Source organism: Nesoenas mayeri, assembly GCF_963082525.1.
Source record: "Nesoenas mayeri genome assembly, chromosome: 6".
Lineage (NCBI taxonomy): Eukaryota > Metazoa > Chordata > Aves > Columbiformes > Columbidae > Nesoenas > Nesoenas mayeri.
The window spans coordinates 22,167,723-22,182,471 of record NC_137545.1 but is presented as its reverse complement, the minus strand read 5'-3'; the positions used below and the strand labels follow the sequence as shown (position 1 = coordinate 22,182,471).

The 14,749-nt window shown below is 38.5% G+C and overlaps 1 protein-coding gene across 1 annotated transcript in view; it reads left to right on the top strand.

Annotated features, from left to right (window-relative positions):
• The window catches only part of MAP3K20 (mitogen-activated protein kinase kinase kinase 20), a gene marked incomplete at its 5' end in the record, with an annotated part of 54,746 nt that overhangs the window by 27,241 nt on the left and 12,756 nt on the right, over positions 1-14,749 (top strand). Inside the window, 5 exons of the mRNA XM_080346891.1 lie at positions 540-605; positions 1,583-1,611; positions 1,716-1,853; positions 7,866-7,952; positions 11,547-11,621. Coding sequence (XP_080203017.1) covers positions 540-605; positions 1,583-1,611; positions 1,716-1,853; positions 7,866-7,952; positions 11,547-11,621 — 395 coding nt within the window. The remainder of the gene's footprint in view (positions 1-539; positions 606-1,582; positions 1,612-1,715; positions 1,854-7,865; positions 7,953-11,546; positions 11,622-14,749) is intronic.

Genomic DNA, 14,749 nt, shown 5'->3' with positions numbered 1-14,749 from the left:
CCAGCTTTACTTCTGGTTTGCCCCCAAGTCCCTAGAGGATAATTTTGTTGATGTAGAGTAATTATGAGGTAAAGTGCATAATTATCCTTACATTTGATTTAAATTGGGACATTTAAGGAAGCTAAGGGCTTATTCTCAGCAAACATATTGAAATTCTTCATGTAATAATGCGGAATAAGCTGTTTCATCATTTGTGTTCTCTGTGACCACACAAAAATTAGTGTGGACTAACGAACGAACAGTAAATTAATATCTTGGCTTCCCTACATAGAAAACACCTTAGAGAAAATAATTAAATATGACATTAAAAAGTATTAACATATCCATATAAATGCTCTGAGAGATACACAAGGTGTGCGTAGTGTTTTTTGCATGAAGTAGTTTATGGGAAGCTTTACTTCTCCTGCAGCATGTCAATATGGCATACAGGTGTGCCAATTCATACTGAGTGCAATTAATGGGAACCAGAAAACACGACTGCTGCTACATGATGGCCATGCTCAGCCTGACTAACTAGATTGTTCCCTTGTTTTGTGTAGGAATGCACTATTTACACATGGAAGCTCCAGTCAAAGTAATCCACAGGGATCTGAAGTCCAGGAATGGTAAAGTAGCAAAACACTGAAATGCTCTGCGTTTGCTGTTACCCGTTAATGTGGCATTTAAATATGTACCTGACCTTTGTGAACAAGTGGAACTAATGCCTTGGTTGTCATCAAGCTGCACTCATTGAAGCACAGAAGAGCCTCTTGCCTCCTCCCCACCCTGAGCCCGTCTGGGCTTGGTCAGTCCCTGACACCATTCAGAGCACTGCAGAGGGATTTTTTTAAGTTTTGTCTTGCTTACTGTGAATGTACCCATCTTATCAGCTGTCAGACATTGCCTGGACACTCCTCACTTCCTTTTTCTATTTGGAAAGATTGAGTACCAGGAAAGGCTGGCAGACACCAGACACAATAGACCGGAAGAGGCCTATTATTTCTTATCTGAAAATCTTCTCTTTACTGTGGCCTGTTTTGAGGTTTGACAGATAATTCGTGCTTTTGAGTAATATGCACTCAGTGTGGAGCTGCACTGGTTAGTCTGTGCTTGGCAGTTGATGACCATTTATGAAATTTGCTGAAAACTGCCTTTTAACTGAAACTTTCCTTACTAGTAGTGGGATAGGAGGGGCACAGATTTTAATAATGCACACAGAGAGATAATAGTCAAGAAAAGGCTAGATCTCGCTTCTGTTGTAAGTTTTCACCTTTTATTAATGAATCTTTCAGAGAGCTTCTTGTTAAGCCTAACTACATAGGGGAGACTGGAGTTTATCTGTATTTTAGTTATAGTTGTGTTGCTGTCTTTGAACTCAGTAAGGCCTGAGAAGTTTTGTGTTTGTTCAGATGTTTGCAGGTATTCAGCAGATGTTCTCTAAAGCTTCTCAAAGAAACCATCATAGTTGTACATGTATGCATGTTCAGGTGTTGCCTCACTGTAGGGTCATTTTTGTTTATAAAAAGCAAAGTTTTTTGTGGTGGAAATGTATTGTGTTTATTTTTAGTAGCATTCTTGTAACCTACTGTTTTTTCGTTTTCAGTCGTTATAGCTGCTGATGGTGTGTTAAAGGTATGAACACTTTAATTATTTATAGAGTGATGCTGCTGCTTGACTCGATGTTTTGATGCCTAATGAATGAGATTGATACTCTTAATACTCTTTATTTTTACCAGATCTGTGATTTTGGTGCCTCAAGGTTCCACTCCCATACAACACACATGTCATTAGTGGGCACTTTTCCATGGATGGCCCCAGAAGTTATCCAAAGTCTCCCAGTGTCTGAAACATGTGACACGTACTCGTATGGAGTGGTGAGTGCCTCTCATTTCTCTACGTGTAGTAGCAGATCTCTAATGTGACAGAATTTATGTGATGCAAGAATGACATTTCTAAACAAGGACAACAAAAAATATCACTCTTTTAAGACTGACCCATAATTTATAATTACATGCTTGAACATGTGAGGGAGAACAGTGTCTTGCATGTTTAGTAAGATCCTGATCTGGTTAGATGAGCAGCATGCCAGCGTGGGAAGCAGCTGCTTTACCAAAAGTATTCAGCATGTGTCTGAAGGCTTGCAGGAGCCACTGAACAATTTGCGTCATGAATCTCTGCTTGTGTTTTTTTAGTGAACAGAAGAGAAAAAGGTTGTGTTGCAGTAAGCGTATAACAGGATGAACTGATTAGGATTCCACTTTCCATAAAATGGAGTGTCACTGATTTTATATTACAAAGTAAGCCACTGCTCCATGCTTAATTATTTAAAAGACCCTGCTGTCATTAGCCATGAGGATGGAGACTGTACCTCTTGTAGAAGTAAAGGGCCCATCTAAAAATACAGAAAAAGCCAGCATGGCTTTGCCATTTTTAGGAGAGGGAACTATCAGTTACAGTTCATCTGAATGTCAGGTTTGCAGGTACAGTAATGTGAAATATTTCACTCTGTCCACAGTTAAACTCTAATTTGATTTTGCTCTGCAATACAAAATAGGCTAGAAATAGCGCTACTGGTCAGACCAATTGTGTGCCTCACCCCATAGCCTTTCCCTGACAGAGAACAGTAATGAATACTTCGGGGGAAAAAGGAAGGGAAGTGGGGTTGTACTTGCCATGCTTATCTATCTATTAGCCATTTTTGGCTTTGGATTCAACAATGCGTGGCAGAATGAGGAATTCTTTTAATACCTATCAAGTGTTGCCTCTTTCTCTTTGAAGGAGGAGATAAATGTGAGGGAGGCCCTATGGTTTTAAGCTAGCACTAAAATTTTTGCCAAACAGTTGTTTATAGTGGAAAAAAATACGAGAGATGATGTAGCATCACTTGAAAATGAAAGGTTGATGGTTTGCAAGGAGGGAGAAGAAGCCTGTATTGGCAGATTGAAAACCCTTGCTTGCTTAACTGAACTAGCTCACAAACAGTAAGACAACATAAGCTAACAAATGTAAATGTTAATGTAAACTGTTACTGGAAGCAATCACATATTATCCACTGAAGGGAAACATTCCAGTTTCAAAACAAAGCAAAAATTTTAGAGGAGAAACTCCAAACATGGTCTTACAGCTCACACTGCTCACATAGTTATTTGGTGTGAAATGACTTTAAGTAATGTTCTAGAAGTGGGAAAAGGTAAGAAATTGTTTAATATCCTATCATGTCAAGTGTTACCAGAGTCTTGGGAGCAGTATTTTACACATAGTTTATTTTTACTAATCCAAAAGGTAGAGTTCCTTTGACAGTTCTGTACTTGGAGGTAAAACTCAACTACCCTCCATATGAAAACTGTTCAGTGTTACTAGAATATTTTAATGTGGTTACAGGCATATAGTGCTACTTCAGTATGCCTAATAATATTTGACTCACATTTTTTAATATTGTTTTTGAACTAATGTGTTCTACTGTGGGTAGAAGCTTATGAATTTATTAGCATCTAGGAATGAATTCATCTTTTTATAACTCCAGTCTTGGAACACCATCATTTTCAGAGGAGATACAGGGGTCAAAATGAAGAATGGCAGTGGCCTGTGTTCTCTGTTGAAGAAATTACTGACATAATGAGGTTACACGAGCAAGAAGTTGTCTGAATATTACACTGACAGTTGGAATCTCCCTATAATAAGTGTTAGACTATCAAAGAATTAGCTAGGAGACTGAAAACAAAAAATCTTAGGGTATTTTTGTCTCTTCAAATGATTATCATCTATAAAAACAAAATTTAAAGAATCCCTTTTCAAAGTATAACACTTGCCAGCAGCTTTTGTGCCAGAGAGACAAATCTGCTTTTCCTCAGTTAAAGTCAGCTTAACAAGGAACAGAATCCTTTCAAATGTAAACTAGTAAGATGCTAGGAATAGATCCTCTGTTTGCAATATTTGTTGCCTTCCCCGTGGTTTTCTTTAATTTCTTTTCTGCTATTTTTTTTACTGACTTTTCTTTCTACAAACCAGCCTGTGCTTTTTAGTATTCTGCTTAAGATGTGTGAAAGCTTTTTTTTGTTAAGTGTCAAAGTCTTTCTGTAACCTTATAGATCTGAGTTGTTCCTCAGCTGAAATGAATTTTCCTCTTTGTGAACAGTTGCATACATGTTTATAACTAACATTCAGATTATTTTGTCCTGCTCTTCATGGATAATTAAACAGGTCCATATATACTCTTTGAGATACATAGTAAATAATTTATAATACTGCCATGAAATGCAAAAGCTAAATGGTCTTCGAGATTACAACACAAAGACAGATCTTGCTCTTTCCTTCAGCTATGCTGTGATTCTCTTTTCTAATCAATTTCCAAGTCCATACTCTAAGCAACAGACACCAAGTGTTACAAGTGATCAACTCAGCAATTAACTTGCATGTCATTATATGTGTTGCTCAATAGCAACTCCTTGCTCCTTTTCCAGATATGAAAGGGTATGTGCCATAATAATGTTCACTCTAAAAACTGTTTTGAAATCATGAAAATATATGCTCATAATATGTTAACCTGGCAAAATTGTTTATAGAGCACTGCAGTGTGTGTTTGCATATCAGTATAAATGTGTTTAATCATAGAAAGCTTATGTGATGTGGCTGAATTATTTTAACACTTGCAAGAACAAAAAAAGTAAAGCCATTAACTGACTATAGGTAGCATAGAGACTGCCCTTAAATGTGGCCGCTGTTGTGCTCCTAGCAATAGTTCATGCATTGCTTTAGCTATGAGAACATATGTTATTTATAGAGGGAATGTTGGCCAGCTCCAGGGGTTATCCCTTGCTCTTTTTGAAAAGAATTATGAGATCTTTAACTTCCACTTGGATCAATGTAGAGAAGACTGACCTAATTTTCTTGCCTAAGGGCAGTACCTCTGAGTTCCACACTTTCTGCTGGTGTTGTACTTGTGCTCATTGTATCTCCTGACCCTCATCTGTGAACTCTTTCCTACCAAGAGAAAAAATTGCTTTTTTTTGGTGAAGGTGTTCAGATTGTTGCTTTTTCTCACATTACTCATTTGGATGTTCCTTGTATTATATGGCACTTTAAATCTTTGATGGCTTTGCACTGGGGTGGAGATGTGGGGGTTTTGTTGGTTTTGTTTTGGTTTGGTTTCCTTTTGGTTGTTGTCACCTGGTTGAGAGGATAAGGATCAAAACGCACAGCTGAGCTGACAGAAGCGTGTGAGGTTTTTCTGAAAACCATGTAGTTATTACTCAGCTTCATGTGTAGGATGAACATTCATACATTTGTCTCTCCTTTCTGTTTCTCTGTGTGCAAAGGAGAGCCTGACATCGTCAGGGTCCACAGTTTACAAACCACTACATTAAATGCTCTCGCTTTGTTTTCTGTCACTATGTCTAGCTTGGCTGTTTCTCTGTGAGCACCTGCTGTCTGTCATCACAGAGATGGGATGGGATCAGGAAAGCAAGTGATCCTCACCATTAGAGATGGCAGGGGAAGTGAACCATGTCAGGATCAATTAATTTACACCAGAAATGGCAGATAGATTGATTTCCATATGAGGTGAGCTGGGGAGCCAGTTCTGAAAATGAACAGAGTGTATCTTGCAAGAAAGAGGCCGGGCTATGTCAGGTTGAGGTGTGTTTTCTGCTGTTGAATGACCCTGGGACAGGAAGAGACAAGCAGGAATGCAGAGGATAGGCATTTGCTGCTTTTTAAAAGACTGATAATGCAATCATTCACCTTAGCTGATGATTCAGGGTAGCTAATCTGTGAGATGTGGTTGAAGCTCCTATAAAACTGAAGACAGAGACATGTCACCATTGGAAGGAAAGGCTTTATGTACACCATTGGCCTGAACATGAAATTTGCATTGTTATTAGAACATCATCTAAACCTGTGTAAATAAATACAAGGGTTTCTGACATCCCACTTTTGTATCTTCTACTTCCTTCTGTTATTAGTGAAAAATAAGGCATTAAGAAGAAGTCTTCATATTGTGTCAGACTGGTGTTTTTCTCTTCAACTATGTGCAATCTTGAAGTGTCTTAAGCCAGCGCTGTTGTTTTAGGGAGGCAGTGATCTGTACAGGCAGTGGAAATAATCACTAAAGGTGTCATGATAAAGGAATTCAGTGCAAAATGTTCTGTACAAACTTATGTGCATGAATGAAACGAGACAACCCTTACAATTTACAGTCTTCTGAAAGAAAAGTAGCAGAGCCGTAGAGTCTTCGTGCTCAAAGCTCTTGGAGACATGTAACAAATACTTCATTGTGTTCTTTACTTGTAAGATGTATTTAGATACTCCTCTGTCTGAAGTGCAAACTTGAGTTTCTTTTCCGTGCTTTCCTGGAACAGCTGTACAGAGGAGGTGGTTCTGCAAGGCTGCTCGACTGCATGTTTGATTCGGTACAGGGGCTTTTGTTTTAAACTGGCTGTTTTGTACACTGCTTTTTTTGTCTGAAGTACATGAGACTGCTATCTTATTTCTTTTTCTTAAATTTCATTCTCTACCACTAGAGAGGTGATAATTGGAATTAAAAATTGAGGTGCCTTTTTTTTTCAGTTCTAAAAGGAATGTGTTGAGGCAAACAGGACAGTTCAATACCTCTATGATAGCTTTCTCCATATATTTCTTATTCTCATGAAAACTGCCTTTTACTTATTTTTCCAAGATACCCTTACCTTTACTAATGACTCTTCTGAGTCAAGCAGAATTATTCAAATAGGTCTGATGATGGAGTACTCCGTTCACTTGATTAAAGGCCCAACTCTGCTTCAGTGCATTTTTTCTGCTTGAGCAGCATCTGCCAATATTCTCACATTTTCTTTTTAATTGCCTTCATAGCTGGCCAGAATAAATTCAAAGTGATGTAGCTGGAACAAGCCTGGGTATTAACTCAAATAGTAAGGATACAGAGACTTGCATAAGGATTTTAATGCATTTGGTCAGGTCCTACATAGATTATGTATTTTTTTGTTGTTGTTTACATGCTTGGGATATGAGCAGAAGAAAATGTTTGTATGTATATATTTGGAACAAGATACTTATATGAAGGTTCTGATTTGAAAAAAAAAAAAAAAAAAGAGAAAAAAAAGAGACGTACACAAGTGAAGATACAAAGTGCCTGGTAATTTGGTTGAACTCCCATGTGTAGTCCCAATGGCAGAAAAACGAGTTGGATTCATGGACTTGAAGCCTTTTGGGAATGCCAAACTCTTTTCTCCAGAGTAGCTTAGATTCTTGGGTATAGTGTTACCAAAATGCTGTAAGTATGCAGGAGATCTTTCTATATCTAAGGACAGTACATCTATAAGATATCAAGGAGAACAAAGTAGTTTTCTATGTGCTGTATATTGTTTAGTTTAACGTAATTACATACTTGGAGGTAAATGATTATAATTTTGCTTGAAAAAATACATTTAATATTTTCATAGCATATCATAGGAGCAAAATACCTTTTGGATCATATTCTGACTACTGAGAAGCACTAGTTTCAATCATAAGAAATATTATCAAATGCAAAATGACTACAAACAAAGATATGTCTGGTTGGGGCTGAGAAGGAGAGGAAGAGTTCACTGTCTTCCCAAATGTCAATGGCCGATGTGAACTTTATAGTGTACAAAGAAAGGAAAAAGCAAAATTGCAGGCATTAGACCCCACACAACCCAGTTTTTCATCTGGGCTTTTCTGTAGAGGATAAAGCAGAAACATTCAAATTAATTTAGTGAGAGGATCTTGCACACAAACACTGGTCCGCGTTCCTGCAAATGGAAACTGGTTGCCTGATAATTGGATAGAGAATAGGGCTGTATCTAGGTTTAATAATGTATTTAAAATACAAAGTACAGAAATAAAAATTCTTTTCTTTTTTTCTGTTCCAGGTTCTCTGGGAGATGCTAACAAGGGAGGTCCCTTTTAAAGGCTTGGAAGGATTACAAGTAGCTTGGCTTGTAGTGGAAAAAAACGAGGTAAGACTACGTTTCTACATTCAGGTACATAGATCAGAAAACAGTATTGGGGTTTTGCAAAAGACTTTTTCATCTTCTTCAAATTGAAAGTAAGTTCACGCGTATGGAAAGATTAGCAGTAGGAGCTAACACAAAGGGTCAAAGTGATGTTATTCCTCATGAATGGACCCTTTACATCTAATTGTTGCAGCTTCACGTCGTGATGCTGTAGATCAAAAATTGTACAAGTACTGTACTAGTTTCTCAGTCTCAATTGTAAAACCTAGGGGTTTGTTCTTAGTGATGAAAGAAGCCATTGCGTCCAAGGTAGGGGAACAGTTTAACTCCATCTCCTGCGTTTAGGACATCTTTTTACTGGCCGGGAGTTGATATATCTGTAAGAGACCTTCAGCTACTTCAACTTAACTCTCCCAGCAGGAGTCACTATAGTACAAGAAACTGCCGCTTAGATGAAAATTTCAAAAATAAAAGAAGAAAAAATAGTTTTAAAAAAAGAGAGAAATTACAGTTTTGCCACCTACGTTCAACACTACATTGAAGATGAGCTCCTCACTGGTATCGGCAAGGCTGTGGCATAGCTGCAAGCCTCCTCATGCAGAGTCTTTCCATTTCAAAAGCACTTCAGTGGTGTAAACACCGTTTGTACAGTGTCCCCAGCCTCGCTTTTCTTCTTCTCGCAAATTGAGGCTTTCAGTTAGTTGGACATGTGAGCGTATATCTGAACACATAGTGCCCTGATATCAAAGACAGTAGCTACATTTAAAAAACATTTAAAGTTGTGACTGTACCACACACAGACAAGCATGGAAATCCTCCACAAAGATGAAACCTCCTCTATCTAGACACAGCGGAAGCTTGGGAAACATTACAATGGCAAGGCAGTGGCTGTACAGTACAGATTCCTATTATTCTACATAAACTGTTTCTCAAAATGCTTCAGAGTTAAACAGAGGAGTTGGGTTTCCTCCTCTTAGTTTAATATTTTTATTGGTGGTTTTTTTCCCCTCTCTTTTTTTTCTTTTCTTTTTTTTTTTTCCTATTTGAGGACTGGATTAATTCCACAGAGTGCTACTGGGGTAAACTCATCAGTTGGAAATGCTACGCTAACAGCATAAAGATCATGAAAGTGGTCTTCTACAGTGTTTATCAGAGCAGGAGGCACAAAGAGACTCTCCTAGTTTAGGAGAAGGCTCATACATCATTTTGAAGGAGGAACGAAAATGCTTTCCATCAAAAGCATTTCTTCCCTGTGTCTACCACATGCATTTACGTAAGGGGTACAGAGTGGCATTGGGAATGCTGGGAAGAGATGTAGTCACATGCTGAAAGATGTCAGAGCGTACAACGCATATTTCTCTACAGTCTTCCAGAGCAAGGAACTGTGTAAAATACAGCATGAACAAAATATGGTCATGATGACTATTTTACTCATGGGCGAAGAAACCTAAGGGCTGACATTTTCAGAGGAGAAACGCCTGGTACTGCTGGGTACCGCTAGCCTGTTGCTGCCATCTTCTTTGGAAGGATGTCAGGGAGCTTAGAGGGCATTAACACTTGCTTACATCGTTTTTATTTTTTCTGGCCATGACTTCGGGAACATGCCCAGCATAAGCCTGGTAAAAGTCAGCTTGTGCTACTTTTCTTCACAGTTCCCATGTCCCAAAGCAAGTGTGAAGGTCAGGTTGTGCTCTCAGTTCAATCTGTTGACATCAATGGGGTTGCGTGGTTCCAGTTCACAACAGAATCGAATCGCTGTTGAGCCAGCCCTTTATTTTTTGCTCTGAAAGTCTCTTGTTAAAATCAGTGTAGGACTGAGGCCAAAGCGTAATTGCGTAGGCTGAAAAGTCTCCCTTTGCAAAGCCTGGGGCCAGCAAATGAAGTGGATTTTAATGATTCTGTATGGGTCTTTTTCAACTCTTGACATAATTTCACAGTGTTGTTTTTATTCTAGTAGAGTTTCTGTATAATTATATGTATTTTTTAAATCCAGAAAATAAAAATATGAGAGTTCAGATTATGCTAGGAGTGATCTCATAATTAATTACTACTGAGAAACGTCATCTTTATTATAATACAACACTTTTGGAACCTGCTACCTCTGTATTACATGACATGACATTCTGCACAAGTGAGACACATGTAAACCATGATTGGAACTGATTTTTCACCTCCTGGAACAGTGAGGGTTACGGACAAATATTGTAGCAAGACTAGCCAGTGTATTTTTAGGCTAATGACTCAACCAGAGATCAAGCATCAGTACAATTTGTTTATGCATTGTACAAATTTCTTTGTATTTCTTGCACAGAAAGCTTTGCACCTTAAGGTATTACATTATTTTAATAATCATACTCTTGCAGTCCCGTGGCACTATATCTTGTGTTTCCAGTTTTCGTGGTGTTCAAATGCTTGTGCAAGCAGAATTTGTTAACTCTTACTTTGGCTATTGTGTCTTATAAGGCTTTGTAGCTCATATTGCAGTAATATAATGGTACAATCCGACACAAATTGCTCTGCTTTGCTTCTGAAATGCCAAGAGTAAGACGGATCAGAGGGTCTTCCTGGCAGGTTGGTCTGAACAGGACCGTAATATCTGGTACTCATCTGTTACAGGATGGGGAACACTTTTTCCAGCTTGACCCCTCTTATATTTGGACCCATTTTCACTGAGGAACCGTGTTTTATCTATATATTTTTTTAATTTAGGATGAAACATCTGAAGTCAGTTAACTGCCTTAGCGAGGGCAGAGTCATCTCCTTATGTGTGTAATGTTGTTGGGATGCACATTAAATCTCAACTGGAGAGGCTTCGGTATCCGGGTGTGCGTAGAGGATAATGGAATTACTTTTAGGCTTTCCAACATGGAGGCAGAGTCTTTAAACTGGAAGTCCTCTAAGACCGAGTGATTCTTTTCGTGGTTTAAAACTCTCAGCAAAGGAAACCAAACAAACTTCAAACTAGTTCTCTGTAATTAGTGGTCGTGGCTGTAACTAGCAACTCCTTTTCTTCAGTCATCAGGAAATATTTATACGAGTTCACTGTGCTCTGTGAGTACTCTCTGAGGTCTGCATGTCCTCATTAATCCTTCTGACCACAGGCTCATGAAATGTCTCTTGTGTCATGCAGAGCTTCACTTAACTCTCCTTAACTTACTTAATGTAATCTATATTTCAGCCATTTGCTATATCAAAAGTGATTATAGTACTGTACAGCTGGATCATCTGTGTAGGAAAAAGGAATTAAGGCAGGCTGTACATTATCTTGATGAGCATCTTGGAATACAATGCAGTAACCTCCACAAACTATTACTTTTTATTTTCAAAGTTGTTTGCCTCATTTTCACTTCCTTGTCTCCAAGCTTTCTTAAGCAACTTCATTTGTGCATTTGTTCCATTCCTTCTTTATAGGTCTATTAATTAATTTGTACGTCCTGCTAGTGTTAATAATTTTGATTTTTCTTTTTAGTATGTCAGTCCTCAGTTTTTATATTGCATTATAAGAAGGAAGAGTGTGTTTTACTTCTTTTAATTGCATTGCCTTTCTAGGAAATCTGTTAGTAGCAACCAATAACTGGTACATTCTCTCTCCTTTAGAGATTAACCATTCCAAGCAGCTGTCCCAGAAGTTTTGCAGAACTGATGCACCAATGTTGGGATGCTGATTCAAAGGTAATCTAATTTGTGTTTGATTTCTGCACCACTGGCCCCTGCCTTGTTTTGCTAATGTGTTCGTGTTTCTTTGGGGAACGAGTCCCAGCTAATACCATTGCTGCATGCTAGTAGACACATTTCTTCACAAAGACAGCTGAGGCTGTCTTTTTTTTAATGTGTTTACATATTTATACCTAAATAGATCTCTTTCCATTTGAATCAAAAGTTATGATGCTGTCAAGTTACCAGATGACTCAAGACAAAGCCTGTAAGCAGGGTGAGACGGCAATAATGTAGCCATTCTGAAGCAAGCAAAAATTTGTTCTTTTCCATTTTCTTTCAGTAGTTAATAGTTAATCTTTCTCAGATGTATGTAAGTATCACATATTAAATACCTATTTCAAGGTCTAACTTTGATGCTTTCCCTATGTTGAAAACATGTAAAGAATAAATTAATCCGTAGAATGTGCATAGGAACAGGAACAACACATTATAAATTAATGTTAAACCTTTCCTAATAGTTTCCCTTAGGACTTTGAATAATGAGCTTTATAATGATTATGCTGTAATGATATAATAATAGAAGCACTGTAATATACTGTTTAACCATGAAAACAGAGTAAAAATATGTTAAAGAGCCAAACCATTGTCACTGTTTATCTGCCCCTACGAGAAGTAACTAAAAAGGCATGAAAGACAGTGTTTACTTAGTAAAAGCTTTTGTAGATTGAGAGTTTACCTTCTTTAAATTGACTCTGCTACTATCCTGTTGTACATAAAGCTGGCTGGGAAGAGCCTGTGGGCATGCAAGATTTATTACCAATTATTAGCATGCATTTGCCTATGAAGGTATTTGAGAGAGAGAGGGAGGGGTAGGTAAGGAAAGGAAATGATACTCTTTTTCCCAAGTCAAGGCACCAGCAAGAACTTTGTTCCTTTAAACTCAGAAGAAAGTTAGGTACTACTTCAGAGAGACTAAGATTAATCCCAAGGCAAATTATACTGCCTAGGTGCTCTAAAGCTAGAACTTGTTACCACCAGAGCAGTCTTAGGAAGAACAATATGAGAAGGGAGATTTCTCTTCTTGGTTTCTTTTTTTTAAGCAAGGAGTTGTTTTCCTACAGAATGGATCTGGAAGCCTGAGATCCATTATCAGCGTGTGGTTTCCACATGAACACCCATTTAAATGCCATTCCCCTAATACTTCCCTCTTTATCCTCTCTACAGAAGAGGGCGAAGAGAAAGAAAAATGCTTTGAGTCTTTGAATCTACAAGTAAACTGTTAAAGTTCTGGGTTGGTAATTACTGAAGAGCGCTTTCCAGTAGTTGTAACTACGTATTTTTAATAACTACTTCCGAGCATCAGCATCCCTACCAAACACCACAGAATAAGAATTATTGGAGCTTCTCTTCTGTAATTGCAGGACATACTAGATCAGCTCTCTCCCTGGCTTACTTTAGCCACATATATACATGTCCAGAAGGCTGTTGCTGTTTTTCAAGGAGAGGGAGGGATCTGCATCAGGCTGAGTTCTGTCTGTGTGAGCAGTTCCCCTGGGTCTGGGCTGGTTCCTGGCAGCGTTGTTCCCAGAGGCGTCTGGTGTGTGCAAAGAGTGAATCTCATGTTAGGTTTTTCCAACAGTCTGCTCTTTGCTACTTTTTTCATGCAGCTTCTCTTCTGTTAGGCAATTATAAATGCATTGTTCACATGACTGAACTGGAGTGATCTCTGGTCACAGTTTGTGCATGTGACTGATTTATTCAGTCACGTGTTGGGAAAGGACCACTACCTAGAGCTCTCAAAATGCCTTGATAAAAGGCTGTGTGGCCTGCGTGAGCCAAAAGGTGGAGCACACTCCTCTCGAATACTGCTCTGCGTAACATTGCCTATTTGCCAGGATTAGCTGTAGAAAATTAGGAGGAATACACTTGCAGAGCTGCTGCAGAGCAGCTGGAGTGTCAGACACTGCTAACCCTGTAATTTCCTCATGGGAATGGACAGAGTTGTTAACTTGGCTTTGAATTCTTAAGAATTTATTTGTATATTGAGAAAAATGTCCGTAGTGCATTGCTGCACGTGACATCCATAATGGTAGTCTTTATGCAGTTTAAACTGTGCTAGTTGAAACAGTCCCTAGTGAGTTCAAAGCATTTTACTAAAATGTTAGTTACTAATTATTTTAAGTCAGTAATTATTGAAGAACAGTCTCTGCGGTAACTATCTTAATTTACTACTTAAAATCCCTACCAAACAAGCTGCTTTTGCTAGGGTACTAGATAATTGTACAAACAAGGTTGCTCATCAGTGATGCCTTTGTCTACTAGGGATACTTGCTTTTGAAACACAGGTGAGTGGTTCTTTCTCATTCCATCTGTTCCTTCACTTTATTCCCACTTTAACTTTAAAGAAGTTTATAAATTACTGAATATTTTAATGGAAATCAGAAACCTGGGAAGAGAGAAGTAGCAAGAAAGGAAAGCCACATGGATTAAATATCCTGTTTTTATGCAGACCTGTTTAGTAACAAATACTGAGTGGAAGGAAACAGTGAAAACATTAGCCAGAATAATTTCTAGATGGACATATATTTTAAAGATTTTTGCATGAGACATCACAGATATAAAGGGAAACAATTTTCAAAGGCGACTCATGCCTTGATATTTTAAGGAATTACTTGGGATGACTTTCTAGAAAGTGCTAAGCTGTCATCCACCGAAAATAAGACTTTTTTTTAAGAAAAGCTTCTCAGCTTGGGCTCACAGTTTCAACAGTCACTTCTTGCCAGTTTTAACCAAGGTGTCAGTCTGCACACAGAGCGCTTTTATTACATCTGAAATTATCTTTGCCTAGGGGGAAGAACCCAACAAAACCCACATGGCAGCGTAGGCTTGTGTCTTCCTGTCTGCTTCACCTCCAAGGAAAGCTGGTACCTGTAAACCTGGCAGCTACAAAGCTGGCAGGGCAGCTGGTGGCCGCTCACAGCAACTGCACAGCCAGAGCTGTACAGGCCGTGCCAGTGCTGTGTGACTCTGCATTTGTTCCAGCTCTAGTTGTGCAGCTCAACAGCTCCTTTGCCAGTCATGTAGGACCCAAAGAGCATCTGTTGCTACTCCTCCCAAATCACTCAGTCGATGTTTTCACCCAC